The following is an 18,657-nucleotide window of genomic DNA, read 5'->3' as shown; positions in this document are numbered from 1 at the left end:
GCACCACATTAAAAAAAATAAATAAGTAAAATAAGTTTATTAAAAAAAAGAAAGAAAAAGTATTACCAGTTGTTTTCCTGGTAGAAAAAGTATAGATCATAGAATATAAACACTAATATGACTGAAATAAGCATAAACAAAACAAAAAGAATTTAATATAGAATTATCTATACTATACAACTTTCATAGAATAAAAGGGATAATATTAAGATGCCTATGCATTCAAGCTTTAAGTACTGACTCAACTGACTCAGTGGACCCGCATACTCTAGAAGTTGTTTATGGATAAGCATTCTAAAAGAGAGAGAATGCAGGACTTAGGCTAATTATAAAAGACTAAAAATATAGTAAATCTTGGTAAAAATGTGTATTTTTTAATGTTAAATATGGAATTTCACATTTCAACACAACATTTACAATGTCAATGTTTGAGTTTAAATAGTCTGCTCAACTTTGGGCTAAAGGAAAGGTGACTATAAAATTCTCTGATCCAAGAGTGTAAAATTAATGTCTTAATAATATAAATGAAGCTGAATTTTATGGGTACCATTTCATTTCCTTACAAGCACTTAGGATGTTGATAATGAAAAATAAAATAACTCTTCAGAACTTTGAATATAGGACCACCACTGATTTTTTTTTTAAATTTAAATCATTTTTCCTACTCTTGGCAAATAACAAGTATTTGAGCTTTCAAGAATATTATATGTCTTTGGTTCTCTGTGATGCTCAAGTAAATTTTTGAGTTACTGAAATAGAAGCTTTAATCATTCTGTACATGCTACAAAAGAAAGCTCTAGAGAAACAAGAATTGCCCAAGGTTAGAAATTTCATCTGCTATTTAACTACAGGCCTCAGAATTAATCTATGAAAACATTTTTGGGAACTACATAAGGCATATGTTTGCTTTAGTTTTGCCAATCAAGGTGCAAACCAGAAGATATATTTATCTAACTATTTATTCCCCATCCTTTCCCCCAGTGTTGGGGATAGAACTTAGGGCCTTGCATATACTGGGCAAGTACTCTATCACTGAGCCATATAACAGGAAATACATTATGATGAATTTCCCTGACCAGTTAGTGAATTCCCCTTACAATATGTGGTATCTCAAGAGTCTTTTCAAGGTATAATTCATATTCTATCACAGAAAAAAGGTTTAGTTTGTTTCCAAACAGAAAAAAAATACCTGGAGAAAATTCTGGGTAAGTGTCATATCTGAAGTCCATTCAAAGAACAAATATTTCAACAGAAATGTATGTTATTTTGATAATTCCTTCTTCATTGAATCCCAGCAGCATATTAAAAGTATCAGGGGGTGGGACAGTAGATTGATATGAGAAGTTAACCAACTAATAGGGAATAAATGAATCATTTTAAATGTCAATAATTGAAGAAATAGCTTAAGTCAATAATTTAACCCTAATAGAAATGAATCAGGTATTAAAATGCAAAATATATATTTGTCATAGTTACTATATCTAATAGTTACTGCTATTGCAGAAACATGCCATATTAAATAATTTATTAGAGAAAAAATACCAAAGAAAAGCCAGTCATCAGAACAAGAGCTCAAAGACATTCTTTCAACTTCTCAAACTTAATATTTAAAGAACAATATTTTTTTGAGAATATTAATATTTATTTTTTAGTTTTCGTCAGACACAACATCTTTGTTTGTATGTGGTGCTGAGGATCGAACCCGGGCCGCCCGCATGCCAGGCGAGCGCACTACCGCTTGAGCCACATCCCCAGCCCGTAAAGAACAATATTTTAAAGGAAAAACTGCTCAAACTAATTTCCTACCAAGAGATAACTTGTATGGTGAATTAATCTACTCATATTTATAAAAAGAATGTAAAAATCAAGTGAAAAAATTGCAAGTTTGATATGTAATACAATAATGGTATATTATGACATACTACAACATATAGTTTCAGACATTTCCACTACAACATATAGTTTTAGAGATTCCTTATAGTATTAAATAACATTTTAATGGAACATTTCACACAATAGTGAAGTTAAAATCTCTTTTGATATTAAAAAAAGTAATGTGTAACAATCTAGAAAATCTGGATATTAAAACATCAATGAGTTTTTGAACTGGAAGAGCTCATCATTACATTACCTTCACCACCAAAAACAAGACTACTAAAACTAATATTGGTTATCACAAACACAGCCAATTATTAAAGAGAAGCCTAAATAAATTTCTGTGGGACAGTAGAGAGAAATATTTACTCATTTATGCCTTATGCAATATTCAGTAGGTAGTAATAATTAAGGAGTTTACCTGACTACTAGTTTCACTTAGAGCTTCCAGTATTTTTTCAACTGCTGCTTGTAGTCGACAACTAATATTCAGCATTAATTCTTCATTTTCAGGATCTATTTCAGTTCCAGCAAAACCAATCCTTATAAGGTGTTGCGATAATTCTGTTCCTTCCTCAGTTACTTTTGAACACATGCTATTATCAGTTCTTGGCATATCACTTCCAGAATAAGAGGATATGGATCTGTCTATAACTAGAATAACAAAATGTTAAAGGCATACATTAATAACAATAATTTCACTTTAAATTTTTAAAATCAAGTCAAATTGAAATCATTTTTCAAAGTACATGTGTTTTAATAACAGCATTGTAAAATTGCAGAATTTAAGATTTGGGTTATTTAGTAATTTTTCTTTAATAAAAGTTTTGGGGTTTTTTTGGGGGGGTACTGGGGATAAAACCCAGGGCCTTGCACATAATAAGCATGTGCTGTATTGTTGAGCTATACTCCCAACCTGATAAAAACTTTTTAAGATAACTTTTAATAGATATTTATCAAATGTCAAGCATGTAGAGTTTGCTAAGAAATGAGGACACAAAGGAGACAAAATCCGGTTCCTATTGTGAAGGACTTTACAGTATAATGAAACAACACACATAGATACATAAGGAAAAAAAACTCTATTGTGCAGTGGGATGTAACAGGTTATCAAAGAATAGAATAAGTGCTCCTAATTTGTTTGGAGTAACCTGACTTTTAAGCATTACATATTTGAACATTACCTGCTCTGGCTACAGATTAAAAGAAACAGATAATTTTGTATCTTGCTATTTTTGTAAAAAGTATACTGGGAAGAAATTAGGATAATGAACAGTGCTAATTTAACTACAGACACTGTTACCATACTATCAACATTATTGTTACATCTTACATAAGAAAATCTGGTTGACATAGGCAGATGTTAAGCTTTGCAACTGAACAGAGGAGTAGTAATGGAATATGTGGAGATACATAAACTGTTAGAAATTTGGGTACAGAATTAGGGGTCATCTGTAAAAAGATAAGAGTTTAAACACTGAAAGGGGTTACATCTGTTTTAGGAGTGATATTTAGTGAAAGGAGGAAACAAAGTTGGAGCCTCTGTATATCATAAGCTAACCAAAGAAGCCATATAAGAAATATCAGAGAGGAAAGGGATGTTCTAGAAGAGAACATTTCAAAAAGGAAAAAACTTTAGTGAAGTTATTTGCCTAGAAATACAAACAGCCAAGGATTATGCTATGAATTTAATGACTGAAAAGTCACTGTTCTCCTCAGAAAGAAGTGTTGGTACTATAAGAACAGAAACTAAAGTCAGTTAAAGCAAGAGTTAGTCTATTCTTTTTAATTTTTTATACCTTCATTTTATATATAAATTTTTTATGCAGTGCTGAGGATTGAACCCAGAGCCTCACAGGTGCTAGGCAAGCACTGAGCTATATCCCCAGCCCAGTCTCTTCTTGCTTATTCTCTTATGAAGTATACTGAAGTTTACCTTGCAGGATGTGTGTGTGTAAGTTAAAAGAAACAAATAGTTATTTTTATGAATATAAAATGAAATTTTATGGTACAATATGACATTTTGTGGTACAGAGAAGCAATCAATGGTGAGAAAAAGACTGAAGATTCTGTGTTCACATGGGAATGAATCTAAAACACAAATTACAGAAAACACAAGCACAAGGTGAAACAAAGCCATTTATAAATGATCACTGGGTGTTAGTTTTTTTTTTTTGGAATGGCAACAACAACAACAAAAATAGGCAATAAAGCACCTAGAAAAGATAAAGATATCAATCAGCTTAACGTATTTTTCAGGGCTGGAGGTGTAGCTCAGTAGTAGAGTGCTTGTGCTTGCCTGGCCTGAGTGAGGTCCTAGGTTCAATTCCTAGCGCGCCTGCACACACACGCACACACACACACACACACACACACAAATTGAAGATAGAAATTATCTGAAATAATATGAATATGTTCCATTAAAGAAACAAATTTGTTTGTTCCTATGAAACAAAAGAGAAAGACAGCAAAATTATAATTACCCATAATGACTAGTCTGGGGGAAAAATCTGAGGACAAAAACATGCTAACAGAAATCAAGAACAGGCAATTTGGTGAACAGAATCACTTGAGTGGTGAACCAACCACTCAGATGTATGTTGTAAACACAGCAAATTGTTGAGAGCCACAGCCCAAGGGGCCCCAGCAAACTTTCAGACTGCCAGCTGATGATTGGCTCACAGCGGCCCCAGCAACTTCTAGCTCATTGGCTCCTCTGCAGTGATGCTCATTGGGCTGTTTCCCTGCCCTTTCAGACTACAGAGCTGCTCATTGGGGGACTTTTTTTTGGCTCTGCCCACGTGACCCAGCCAATGGGCCTCAAGAGCAGGAGGATTGGGGGAGGTGGAGAGGCTTGTGGTTTGGGGAGAGGCTTGTGAGAAGCCGGTGGTGGCAGTTGGGCTCTGAGGGTTTTTCCTGAGGAGCTGTTTTGTTTGACGTGTGTGGTTCTAAAAATAAAGTTAGTTTCTTTTGACAAGTGGCTCCTGATTGTGCCCAGCCAGACTATGGCAGCAAATAATAGTTATTAAAGTCTTTTAGTCATATACTTTATGAATTATACCATTCATTTCCTGATGCATAATGGTAAGTTTTTCAGGTTAAAGGAGGGTGAGCAATATCATAGTGTCTTCCCAGCCTCAGTGGCTCACTGAAGACCTCTATGGTTCCAATTGGAAATCATGCGAATCAAGCTTGACCCAAGTGTCTGACAGATGAAAACTGTACTAAAAGATATGGAGTGGAGACTTAAAGAAATTTGTCCAAAGTCACATTAAGGCAGAAAAAAATGAGGCTTTCTCATTACTAATCCAGTATTCTTTCTATAACTTCCCACTGCTTCAAAAGGAAGCTGAAGCAAACAAACTTCAATCCATGGACTCCTACAGGAAAGATGAGAGCATTCTACGCCTAAACTATCACACTGCAGACCTAAAGGAAATTTTCTTTCAACAACCTAGGGAACTGATTTTTATGAACTGATCTAATATCCACTCAGGTTCAAGTGATTTGACATTTGGCCAAAATTTCCTTTCAATTTCATAAACTAGTTTGCTTTTACGAGGAAGTGAATATTAGCACAATCATTTATTATTTTCAAGTGTTAACAAGTTCATACATGTTTAAAGCCTAAACAAGTTCAGGCTTGAAGGCTGAAACTACATCACAAGTGATACTTTAAAAAAAAAACAACAAAAGGTGATTCACAATCAGATTAAGCCTTAATTTTTTTTATGGTAAATAACACAAATCTTTCAAAGGTGCATTTTAGTTTTTACAGAAATGCTTCCATTAAGAATGTGAAGAAATGTCAAAAGAACTTCTTACATATGGGGCATATTGTCAATATTTAAAGCCAGTATTTTCATAAAATAAATGTTTTAAATCATAAACTCTATTAATTCAATATATCCTTAAAGATGCAAACTAGGTAAGTATACCCCAGTGATATTTAATTTTATTAGTAAAAGTAACATAACCAGGCATGGTGGTACACGCCTATAATCCCAGCAACTTGGGCAGGAGAAGTATGGGAAGTTTAAGAGCAGCCTTAGCAACTTAAACCAGGCTCTACACAACTTAAGATAAAAAGGGCTGAGTTACAGATTAGTGGTTAAGTGTCTCTGGGTTCAATTCTTGGTACCAAATCAAACCAAAGAATGATTTGTAAATACAAAAATATAAGATTGAGTTAATTAAATGGACCAGCAGAATTATCTGTGCCACAATATTTTACACAATATATTTCTTAACTTTGGATTGAATTTTTCTTCTAATGTTTTCTGAATCAACAGTTGATTTCAACAGTTAACATTTTTAAAGATCAATAATAATAATCAATAATAATAATCATAATCAATTCATTTATGTACAAAATGGTTGTAAGTAAAATATTAAGTATGATGTAATCTTCCCTTGAACAGTAATCTCAGTGTTTCCTTTACTAGACTATGAACTACTGTAAAACAGAGACGATACAGAAATTGCTGAATAAGTGTTTATAGAATTGAACAGATAAAGTTGCTTATAATTAACAGACTATTGTTAGATATGTTAAAATAGACACTATCTATGGATATAGATAGTGGATAGAGGATCTGCTTTCTCCAAGAAAATGAACATAAACATTATCTTCTGTGCTTGCTTGATCTCAATTACCAATTTGTCTTTATAACTCAGCATACTGCTTCTTTAAGTAGTTGCTGTTGTTTGCTGAATATTCAGTAGCCATTTTAAGAAATATCTATGAGAAATGCTAACAAAAAGGCAAAACATATTTTTGCAATGTACAGAACATTCCTTAGAGTGTCTTTTGAATATGTAAGTCAATCTAGTACAGTTGTTACCAACAGAACAGCAAAATTCCTCCCTAGATGATTAAGTGAAACAAATTAATTACCTTAAAAATTTTTTGGTAGTCACTTTTATAAGTTTTAGGTATTTTCAAACATTACCTAATTCTTCTTAATACATCAAGATCCATATATAGACATAATAGTCCTTCATTGAGAACTTAACCAAAAGTAAGTTAATTTGAAAAATATATCTACCTAGTTCGAAAAGAATAAATGTGGAAGGAAGGGTTTAAAAGTCAGGATTATTTCATCTTGTATTTTACTAAAAATGGCATTGAAAATTATTTTTGAACTCACCTGAAGTGTCTTTAATTCAAATTTATTTTAAATTCCAAATCAATATTTTCTTTGTAGTTAAAATGTACTGCTGGCTAACTAGTACTTAAGCAAACCTTCTGTAATTGGAATACTTTCTATTTTTCCCCATGAAGCTTAAAAACTAGAATGTTTCAAAAATTGTAAAGCTCTGGCATTTCAGAATATTTCCCTCTACCTGGGCAGAAGTGGTTGGATGTGAAATGATAGTGAACTATAGGCTTGACCTTCTAATTTAAGAATCCAGGGCCTATTTCTCTGGAAGCACCTGACTAACCTTTCCCCTCTTTGATTTCCTGGTATCTTCTCCAGCAAAGAAAAAGGAACAGAAAAAACAAGACAGATTGGAGGTCAGCAATGTGATGGTAAAAATTTAAAATAAGAGTGTACAATCATAGATATAAAAAATTGTGTTCTATATGTGTAATATGAATAGTAAACATTCTGCTGTCATATATAACAAATTAAAATTTAAAAAAATAAAATTAAAAAAGAAATTAAAAGAAGAGCCCAACCCACACAGCTACAGGAAGATGACAGAATTAGGAAAAAAGCCATCTCATAAAAGGACCTAATCTTTATATCTACACACAAAAACTGTCAAACCACTTTTCCAAAAGGAAGAAAGGACCTAACAGAGGATAGTCTTTGGTTTCTTATTATCACATTCTTCTAACTATCTCAATGAAAACTGGTGCTGCATTCCTACAAGTTCTTTATTTTAAGCTTTCCTGATTTACAGGGTGGTGATGTGGAACTTTTCCTTTATAAGTGGAGAAATGAAAGAGTCTTCTGGTTTGTGTAGGCATACCAAGGTATATAATGGCAACTCTAAAACATTCACTTCAAATGCTATACAATAATACATATAGTGCTTGGAACAGAGTGGCTTTGTGTTTGGAGGTGCATTTGTTGAAAAATACTTGAATATTCTCTCTCCTATATATTCTATACACAGAAAAAGTGCCTTGAACTCAGCAAGATCATTTGAAGATGATTATTTCACAAGCGTATGAAACTAGTATTACCTCTTATGTGTTCCTCTTGGATAGCTGACTTTACAGATGCCTCTGATTCTGACCTCCAAATAAGGCTGACAGATGACTGGCCTTTACTAGATCTATCTAAAATCCCAAGAACATGGCGGCCAATAGTTTCTTCAACAGCTATGGTAGTCTTTACAACTTCTAAGAGGATCTTCAGAAGTCTGTTATTAGTTTTCTGGAGTGCAAACCTATACAGATTAAAAAAACACCACATTTATTAAAATATTTAATCTCTTTATAAAACATTTAATCTTAAAATATTCATTTATTAAAATATTTAATCTTTTTATAGGATAAAGCCTTTGCTCACCAAAAACACAATGCAAAATATGCGTTTGGTGAAAAATATATAGCTCTATTAAAATAACACAATAGGGCTGGGGATGTGGCTCAAGCGGTAGCGCGCTCGCCTGGCATGCGTGCGGCCCGGGTTCGATCCTCAGCACCACATACCAACAAAGATGTTGTGTCCGCCGAGAACTAAAAAATAAATATTAAAAATTCTCTCTCTCTCTTTCTCCCCTCTCTCACTCTCTCTTTAAAAAAAAAAGAATTTAAAATAACACAATAGCACCTACAATGAAGTGCTTCTTACTCTTATTTTTTTAAAAAAGTGATTTGTTTAGAAAACAAATGTATAACATTTTTAAAGGTGCATTTTATTGACCTGAAAGAAATCAAATAATTATATTTTTTAAGATAGTAATTTAATTGGAAGAAAACTTTAAGGAGACATAAAACTTGAGTTTCAAAAATTGTGGTAATACCAATATCTAGATAATTGCCTTGGTTATACTGTTCATGTTTATATATATATATATATATAAGGTTTATCTTTTTATGTTGTCAGACAACAATATTTTAATATATAATTAAGAATCCAACTAGAAAAAAGTGGTAGTATTTGTATAATTTCTTGGTGATGAACTAGATTTTTAAATTACAAGAACTGGCAAAGACCTGCTTTTAAAAAGGCTTTCAGTGAAACTACTCAGTCAACACCACAGGAAATATCATAGGCTGTTATTATACCTGCTCCAAAGACAAAAATATCTCTAGTTACACACATTGCACTCAGCCAGTAGGAAAAAAACATATTTTCAACTAAGTAGAAATAATAGCTTGTCTTTTTAGAGATAAGAAATACATTAATCAGCCTTCAAAATATCTTAGCACTATGAACATGTTAATGCCTATATTTCCAGACTTTTTTCCTCCTCAGCTTCACTCAAAAATATATACATTTTAAAAACAAAAACTGATCATACTGGACAATGTGTTTTGTAAGCTTTCTTTTTAGCTTAACATGAACATTTTACCATGTGAAAAAATGTGCTTCCATAAATGGTGATTCAAAAGATTATATGATTAATTTTATGAATAACTAAACAACTCACTCAACAGTTTAATTCAACAGAGATACTATGGTTATAAGCTTTATATTTAATACACATAAGATACAATAAGAAACTTTCATAGTAAGGTCCCCTGGCCTAAGAGACTTCTTTCTCAACCTCACATGTTGTTTGACACATTACCAACAATCTGGTTGAAAGGGTATCTGTTTCACAAGCACATGACAGGCCTATTTTAAGATCAGGTAATAAATGGAGTAGTTTTCCTTTAGTATTTGTCAAGTGAAAGAGAGTTCTATTTTTGTATCTAGATCAAATTCTCTGCTTACATAATCAAGAATGTTTAAACATAAAACCCCAAATAATTTAGTTAGCGGTAAGTAAGGGTTTTAATTCCTTAACTTCTTTATTTTTAAAAAAAAATTTAAAAATTTTTTAAATTTATTTTATTTTTTTTATTGGTTGTTCACAACATTACAAAGCTCTTGACATATCATATTTCATACATTATATTGAAGTGGGTTATGAACCCCCAATTTTACCCCAAATGCAGATTGCAGAATCACGTCGGTTACACATCCACAATTTTACATAATGCCCTACTAGTAATTGTTGTATTCTGCTGCCTTTCCTATCCCCTACTATCCCCCCTCCCCTCCCCTCCCCTCTTCTCTCTCTACCCCATCTACTGTAATTCATTTCTCTCCTTGTTTATTTTCCCATTCCCCTCACAACCTCTTATATGTAATTAATTCTTTAACTTTTATTTATAGTTTTGTTCAAGTCCTAAATTCCAGGAGTTGGATAATGTGATTAAAACTGATATAATGGTAAAAAGAAATAAAGATGAGCAAGATGTTTATTTTATATTGGCATGGTAACTCTAATTTTCATACACTGTCTTTCTTGTTTGAGTTCCATACTGACTATGTTCCTACTGATGATCCAATGGGGAAGCCAAAATCTTAGGGGCCAAATTCCTCCATGCAAGCTGAGAAAGGAGGTTAGAAGGAAACAAAAGGGTTGACAGTCAGAAATTGGAAAAGGAGGAAATTAAGTTAGTAGATATTAGTTTTAATTAAAATTTTAAAAGTTATTTCCATTTGAACAAAATAAATTTTAGATACTGTGCTTAATATTAATGTGGGATAATTATAGTATAGTTTTGTATATTTTAATATTAACATCTACAAAATGAAGGTAAGGAACGTTTTGTTAACATTGGGTCATTAATTTATTACTTTATAAAACTAGGATATGTATTAAAAGTTCTCACCTGTTATGCCATGAAAGCATGAAAGAAAACTAAATGTTGAATATTTACATATGCAGTAATTTTTTTTTCTCAACATAAACAAACCAGAGAATAGCTTACACTGAATCCATGCCCATACACTGAAGGAGGAACAAAGAAATAAAGCTCACAGGTAGAACTGTTTTTTTTGTTTTTTGGGTTACAAAACAGCATTAAGAAGAATAAAATTAATCAAGAAAGGTTTGATGTCAAAACAATTCTAAACATTTAAAGTCAAGTTTATGATCAAAAATTTTTATTACATAAAAAGATTTAAAAATTTGTAATTTAATGTCTAAAAATTGATAATCTTTTATATATTATACATATACGGACATGTTTCATACATAGAAATATATGACACGTTTCATACACAAGATAGTATTTTTAAGAAAATACACATGTACAAGATAAAAATAAGGATGAATAAAGTTTATTACATTTGAACAACCATTTTAATTGACTTTGCACTGAAAAAATACACATTTTGTATACCTTTCACTGGACAGACTATCAGGAGGTACATCTTCAGGTTTTCTGTCCATTTCCTTTTCTTTCAACGTCTGTTCCTCAACTTCCCTTTGGTTTTCATTTTCATTCTGTTTAAGTTTGTGCAACGGCAGAGAGGACAAGACAGAAAGAAAACCTGTCATCTTAGAAACAGCATATCATTCTTCTATACTGGTATGATGTGAAACAGAGAGTGCTTGAAGTAATATTTAACTACAATTTATCAAGAGATCAGCATTATCAAAAAAGGATAAAACATTCAAGTGTAGAGATGAAAAATGTTTTAATGGCTTCAAACTAATACACTCTATATAATGTGACAATAAGGGTTGTCAGGTTGCTCCTTGGTAGAACAACAGTTTCTCCTACAGCAATGCCAGATTCAAATTATCTTAAACAGAAAGCAAGGCATTTTGACTCCACCTACCTTACATCTAAGTGATCACCAATATGTTAAACTTAGTAACTATAAAAATATGTTTCCCACCAACAATAAAGACAAACAAATCCTACTGCATTGTTGATCTACTGTTCCTAAATGCACCAAAGTCAATACTACCTGTGTTTGCGTACTGCTGCTGCGCAGCTCACAACACAGCTTCTCTCTTCCAGCTAAAGACAGCTGCTTTAGTGCTTCCAACTCCTCTAAAAGCACCCTTTCTCTTTCTGAAACCAGGTTTTCGTTATTTAATGAGGATCTCTAAATAAGAAAAAAGGTCATGGAAGAATATTGATTGTGATAGAGGTAAAAAGCAGAAACATCAAGCAGATTTCTTTTAACCCCTTGGGACCAAGAGACCTTGGTTCTACCTTATGATTCATATTTCATTATTAGGGATTAAAAGCACATATGAAGTTCAATACAAAATTTGCAACTTTAGAAAAAAAAGTTATTTAAACTTAAATATTCAGGAATTTGTATAGTTCGAGTAATATTTTCTCTGTCAATTTTTGCATTGAAATTTTAGAAGAATAAATTCACAAAATGCAATGAAGAAAAGCAAAACTGATTTTTCAAATGATATATTTTATTCTCAAATATCAATTTTCCTATTATTTTATATTTAAAAAATACACGTTGTTTTAGTTTTCAAAATTAAATTTAATAAATTTGTTTTCATAAGAACTTTCATGTAAATATTTCTTGCTTTTCTGCAATAATTTTGTGAATATATTTTATATAGCAGTTGACAAGAATATAGCTCCCAAATACCATGAAATATTCAAATTTAGAAAAGAATGTTATATAAATTTGAATTTTTCTAATCAACAAGAGATGTGTCCTTGGAGAGAGTTCTAGAAACAGATTACTTCAGAAGATTTCCATTCATGATTAAAAAGATAGATTAAAGATAGATAAAGATAAACCTTGGAGATGGTAATTGGTAGACTCACGGAACTATAAATGAACATGGAAAAAGTGAATGACACAGCAGCTGTATACTCAAGTAAGTATAATATTTCCAAAACTCTCAAAGTGCTTTAGCTATGTATGATCAATAGAATTTTAAAATTTATATTGTAGTCACATTTCCAGTGCCTGAAAGGCAGTTAAATAAAATGATAATGCACATTATACCAGTTAAGTGTGCCTAACAAGGTCTAAAGTTGATCCCAGGAACTTCCTGATGTTAAGTATTTGTAATTTATTTGTATCTAGGAAAAATAATTTTGACTTAAAAAAAAGCCACATAAAAAATACCATTATTTCAATTGAGGAGAAAAAAGACTCTAAAGTTCCATACCTGGGCTAACTGTCTATTAAGTCTCTTAATCTCTTCTTGTAGCTGCTCCTGTTCCTCTCGATGTCGCTCCATGTGTCTCATGTGTGCCTGCCTCAACAGTTCTGTGGCCTGTTGATGTTCTTCATACTGTCGTACAAGTTCTTGCCTCATATCTTCCAACTGTTCTTCATTTGACATCATTTGTCTAGAAGCATCCATGCTTGATGCCAACATCTTACCATGAATCTTTGATAGGAAAAAACACAAGCAAAAAACTCAATCATAACAATTTTGTGGCAATTAGTCAGCATTGATATTTTAACTGAACATGAAAACAATTCTATTAACAACATAAAGCATCTGAGTTTTAGTTTTATTATTAAACAAAAGCATAAATCACTTTTTTAAAAAATTATTTTTTAGTTGTAGATGAACATAATACCTTTATTCATTTATTTTATGTGGAACTGAGGATCGAACCTAGTGCCTCACCCATGCAAGGCAAGTGCTCTACCACTGAGCCACAATTCCAGCCCATAAATCACTTTTTTTAAAAAAGTATTTTTCTTACTTATAATTCCAAAACAACATGAAGTTAATTTATTACCACCATATATGTTATTTTCCAAAAGGAAACAGCTACTTACCAGATAGTTTAGCTAAAATCTAATTCTAACAGAGAAAAACAAAATACTCAAGATTCTTTATCCACCCCCTCCAACCCCCACCCCCTCCACTTTTTTTTTCCGCCCATACTAGAGATTGATCCCAGGGCCTCACACATGCTGGGCAAGTGCTCTACCACCAAGCTACATCTCCAGCCCCTTCTCCTAATAAAGTTATAACTCCTGATATTTTATAATGGGGAAATAATATAAACAACAACAACAAAATATATATATATATATATATATATATATATATATATATATATATATATATATATATAAAGTTTATAGGGCCAGGGTTGTGCGCCTCAGTGGTAGAGCACTTGCCAAGCATGCATGAGGCACTGGGTTCAATCCCGGGAACCACATAAAAATAAACAAATAAAATAAAGGTATTGTGTCCATATACAACTAGAAAAATATTTTTAAAAATTAAGTTCACAAAATAAAAGAATTTTGCCTATTTAATTTTTATTCATTGGTCATCACAGTATTATAGAAAACTGCTTATTCAGAGAAAAATTATAATAAATTTTATTTGGAAATAAATACTTTACATTTATGAGTTTCTCACTCATGACAAGTCAATAGGTTCTATGAATACTTCAATCCCTTAAGATACTAATTAAAATCATTCTGCCTTGAACAGCTACAGCTAAATTAGTTTTCATAAACATTTCACAAGTTTTGCATTACATAAAAAGCTGACAGTTTTATTTGAATACTCCTCTGAACAAGATATATCTATCGTGAACACATAAAATAAATTTGAAATTCAGATAATTTTAAAAGAAGTAGAATTTATTGTTTTCTGATAAAGGCTGCAATTAGTTGGGGTAACAGATCCTCAACTAACAAGAAAAAAGAATTAGTATATAGATAATAAGATACTTTGAATTGTCTTCTTGAATTCGTAGCAATTTCCTTTTATGTTCTTACATTTAATTGAGCAAATCTTTTGGCCACAGGTATTACCTAGTTATAATATAATTAACCTTCAATTAGTTTAAATAAAATTAACACAGGTATAATTTACAATGAGAACTTAACATGTACTATGTCCATAAGACAACCAAGAATACTATGACCTGACTTATTTTATACTTCACACCAATATTGTTTCACTTAATCAAATACCTTATAATTAATAAAACACATTAAAGTCAAGACTGGACTTCATACTTTCATTCTCTATTAATCAGCATTATTGCTACTGTTTTAAACTGAAGATATTTTTATAAGTTTTTCTTTTTTATATTCAAAGAAGCATACTTACAGATTCGCTAACTATAAATGTTTTGTCTTTGGAAAACATTTCTTCTGAAATAGTTAGTTGGTGGACCTCTGATTCTACTATATCATCAAGATGATCACTGTTTGGTAACAGAACTTCTCCATCTTCTCCTAACTCTTTACTAAGTGGCTTAAATTCTTCTTTAAATTTCATGTCCAATGCATCAGAGGTCTGAAGATCAATTTGATCCTGAGATAATTTCATTTCATTAAAATAATGTTTTTCATTTTGCTGACAGAAAGTAAGTGCTTGTTTTGATGACATAGTATTTTCTTTTCCCTTTGATAGTCTAGATAGTTCAGTTTGGTGAGCAAATGCAACGCTCATTGACACAATGACCTAAAGAAATCAATCAATCAAACAAAAAGGATTAGATTTATAAATACCAGCTGGATTTAAAAAGTGGGTCATTATTCAAAATTATATGAATTAGAAAAAAGCCTGGCCTCATAGTTTTAAAAACAAAAATAAATCCTCTGATAAAGTGATACAGAGATAGGCTATTTTTCAATAAATTTAACATCAAAGTGTTTTACTGCCTGCCTTTTAAAATAAAACAAGCAAAATTTTTCTAACTATAACATCAATAAATGCTCAGTACAAAAATAAAAAAAATAAAAGTCTTTATAATTCTTCCTTCCAAAAAAATTCACTTGGCCATGAGTGATAATGTTCCGTGACAATCCTCCATCAGTATCTGTAGTTATTATCTAACATTACAATAATTTATCAGGGTAATACAACCACTTTTTCTCTTCATAACTTTTCCCTCATTTTTAGAATGCCAAACTCCTTCACAAGGTAACTATTTACAATGTAACACATATATAAAAACTTGTGGCATTCTGAAAAATTGTAATTACTATTCTATATCAAGAAAAAAATGTTCTTCTCAATGAAAAGCACCGCAAAACATTCTATGAAGCAGCAATTATAGTTGATGCTGTTATACAACTGTTTGGTGGACTATATATGAAACTTACAAATAAAAACAAAGTACATACCATCAATAAAATCTATGCTTTTTCTTGACAGTTCAAAGATCAAGAAAATCTATAAACCAAGAAAATCTTCCAGATAAACTATAAACTTACCTTAGCTATTTCTTCTTCTAATCTTTCTTGGTATTGTTTTTCCAACAATTTAACCATATTTGTTTCTTGTTTCATTCCACATTCATTAGAAAACTAAATTAAAGGGTGAAATATGACAATTTACATTGATTTTATACCATTAATTTTAAGGATGTACTCATTATTCCAAAAATATCACTATTTTTGGACACTTTCAAATAAAAATAAATTTCAGTTATCTTTAACTAAAAATATTAATCTAATAATCCTACGAAATAATTACACTTATTATAAACTTAAAGATGCAAAGAGAGAAATATATTTACATATCTGTAATTATTAGCATAAATTCTAGGGTGGGTTAAGGATACTTAAATATAATTAATAAGACATATATATATATAAATGTATATTTATTTTAAGTAAAATGTTAACAAGTGGCTATGTTTGATAATGAAATTATGAGCAAATTTTCTTCTTGGTATTTATTAAAAGAACACAATTTTCCACATACAAATTATTTTTATTAAAAAAATAAATCTTCTTTTAGAAATGTAGATATACTGTCAACATGAAAGTATTTGTTTATTTAGAAATTATTTGAATTTCATCCAACAGACATTTAATAAGGGATGAGTGTGGCTCATATCTCTTCTTAATATCCAGAATGAGAAAGGGCAATAGGCAGTGATTTTAATTTTTACTAGAATTTAGAATTATTGAGTGAAGATGAAGATGCAGTTGGGGGTTTGAAAAAAGTTTTGAATAATACAATGTTGAGGAGAGGCAGAGAGTGGTTCAGTGGCAAGCACAGTAAAAAAAAAAAGGGCTTTTCTATCATTACTTCTGTTGGAAGATGGCCTGATCCATTATTCCAGCCCTAGCACCTTGGATTTTAGGGAATCCTATACACCATTCTGAAGATACCCTCTGCTTCCATAAGAGGAAGAAAAGACTATGTTGGCCATGGTACTGAAGCTGATTTATTACACAGTTCATAAAGAAATGTTACAAAGAAAAAATTTAAACTGTAACAAGGAAGGAAAATTCTCAAATTTAACTTTCTCTGTGTTTTTCCTATGCTATGAAAATATTTCTGTAGACATTCTGAATCTTTTACATAAGGTATTATCCTCATGCTTTATGCTTAATCTTAGCCAAATATTTACTACATAATTACAAAACTGAAGACATAAAACTGATAGTAAGAAAAAAGTATCAGTGTACATAACTGTTTAAAAATGAAGATTAAAAATAACATACCTCTATTGCATGATCAATATTCTTTTTTAGACAACTTCCAGGATGTACTACTGATTTCTGTACATCAGATTCTTTAATTACCACTGAATCAGCAGAGAAGCTAAATATAAATGAAAAAGTATAAAAAAATTAGTGTTATGTGTTTTATCCAAAGTTTCTACCATGCATAATGTGTACTGAGGCAGTGGGGAGACAAAAATGATAGTTCCCCCAGGGTTACAAGTATTGTAACTTAAAACATTTTTGACTAAGTTTTCCATTTAAAAGTAACAATGAATACTATGTCATTTAATGAATTTCAGTATAAATGTATGATAAAAAATTTATTATGTAAAAAAACATTTTTAATAAGTCTTTTAAAAATAATATCTTAGATATGCTTATATATCAACAGTGTACATAATATAATATACTATATACACTGATACTACACACTACTTATATACCTAAGATATATGATACATATTATTCATATTACATGGATATCTAAATTACACAGACACAAAACATATAATAATATAGAATAGATTTTATTGGATTAAATATATTAAAAGAGCCAGGTACAGTGGTGCGTGCTTGCAACTCCAGAAATTTGGGAGGTTGAGGCAGGAGGATCAAAAATTCAGGACGAGCCTTAGCAATTTAGTGAGACTCTCTTTCAAAATAAAAAAAAAAAAGGTTGGAAATGCAGGAAGATGGCTGAATAAAGTATTTGCTTCCCTGACAGATCTGTGGAGTGAACCAAGGAAAGCAGAAAGGCCACTTTTCAACAAGATGGGTAGGTGAATAGTCCAGAACTAGGAAGGACTTAACTGGAATTTAATACTGGATACTCAAAACAGATCATGGACTCAAGAGATCTTGTATAATAAAATAAGGGGGAAAGATCCCCAGCTCCACAGCTGTAAAATAGCTGGAAGTACAAACCAGAATAATCCCTATGTGAATGTAGTAAAGCAATAAAGGAACTAAAGGAACCCCCATGAAAACGAAGGTGTTTTGCGGTATGGAGAGCTTAAGAGCTCAGAGATACTGCTCAAAAAACAAAAAACAAACAAACAAACAAACAAACTAAAAACCTCAGTAAGCTGTGCTGCACAGCATCTGTGTACAGGAGGGAAGCCACCAGCTTTCTTGGCGGCATGCATGAAGGACAGCAGAAAGAACCATTGCGAAGCAGTGGCTGGGGGGCCTGCAGCTAGGTGAGTCAATTATTGGCAGACCAAAGTCTGGCCCCAAAAATGTGCAAGGCAAACCTATGCTGTGTGATACAGAGTGTTCCAAAGTGAGAAAATCAAGCATGGAGGGATATTTACACAGGAGAATACTGATCAAGGAAACCCACCTGGCTTTCCCCTCCCCATCCAATCAGCTGCTTGCAGTACTG

The 18,657-nt window shown here is 31.6% G+C and overlaps 1 protein-coding gene across 1 annotated transcript in view; it reads right to left on the bottom strand.

Moving 5' to 3' along the window:
• LOC308635085 (A-kinase anchor protein 9-like) overlaps window positions 1–18,657 on the bottom strand; it is a 106,513-nt gene that overhangs the window by 50,523 nt on the left and 37,333 nt on the right. Inside the window, exons 11-18 of the mRNA XM_081269340.1 lie at window positions 17,271–17,370; window positions 16,029–16,121; window positions 14,917–15,123; window positions 12,994–13,218; window positions 11,808–11,948; window positions 11,234–11,337; window positions 8,072–8,277; window positions 2,297–2,529 (exon numbers count right to left, since the gene is read on the bottom strand). Coding sequence (XP_081125466.1) covers window positions 2,297–2,529; window positions 8,072–8,277; window positions 11,234–11,337; window positions 11,808–11,948; window positions 12,994–13,218; window positions 14,917–15,123; window positions 16,029–16,121; window positions 17,271–17,370 — 1,309 coding nt within the window. The remainder of the gene's footprint in view (window positions 1–2,296; window positions 2,530–8,071; window positions 8,278–11,233; window positions 11,338–11,807; window positions 11,949–12,993; window positions 13,219–14,916; window positions 15,124–16,028; window positions 16,122–17,270; window positions 17,371–18,657) is intronic.

Source organism: Spermophilus citellus (assembly GCF_964194105.1).
Source record: "Spermophilus citellus genome assembly, chromosome: 16".
NCBI lineage: Eukaryota > Metazoa > Chordata > Mammalia > Rodentia > Sciuridae > Spermophilus > Spermophilus citellus.
The sequence above is the reverse complement of the archived record's forward strand: the minus strand, read 5'-3'. Positions and strand labels throughout refer to the sequence as shown.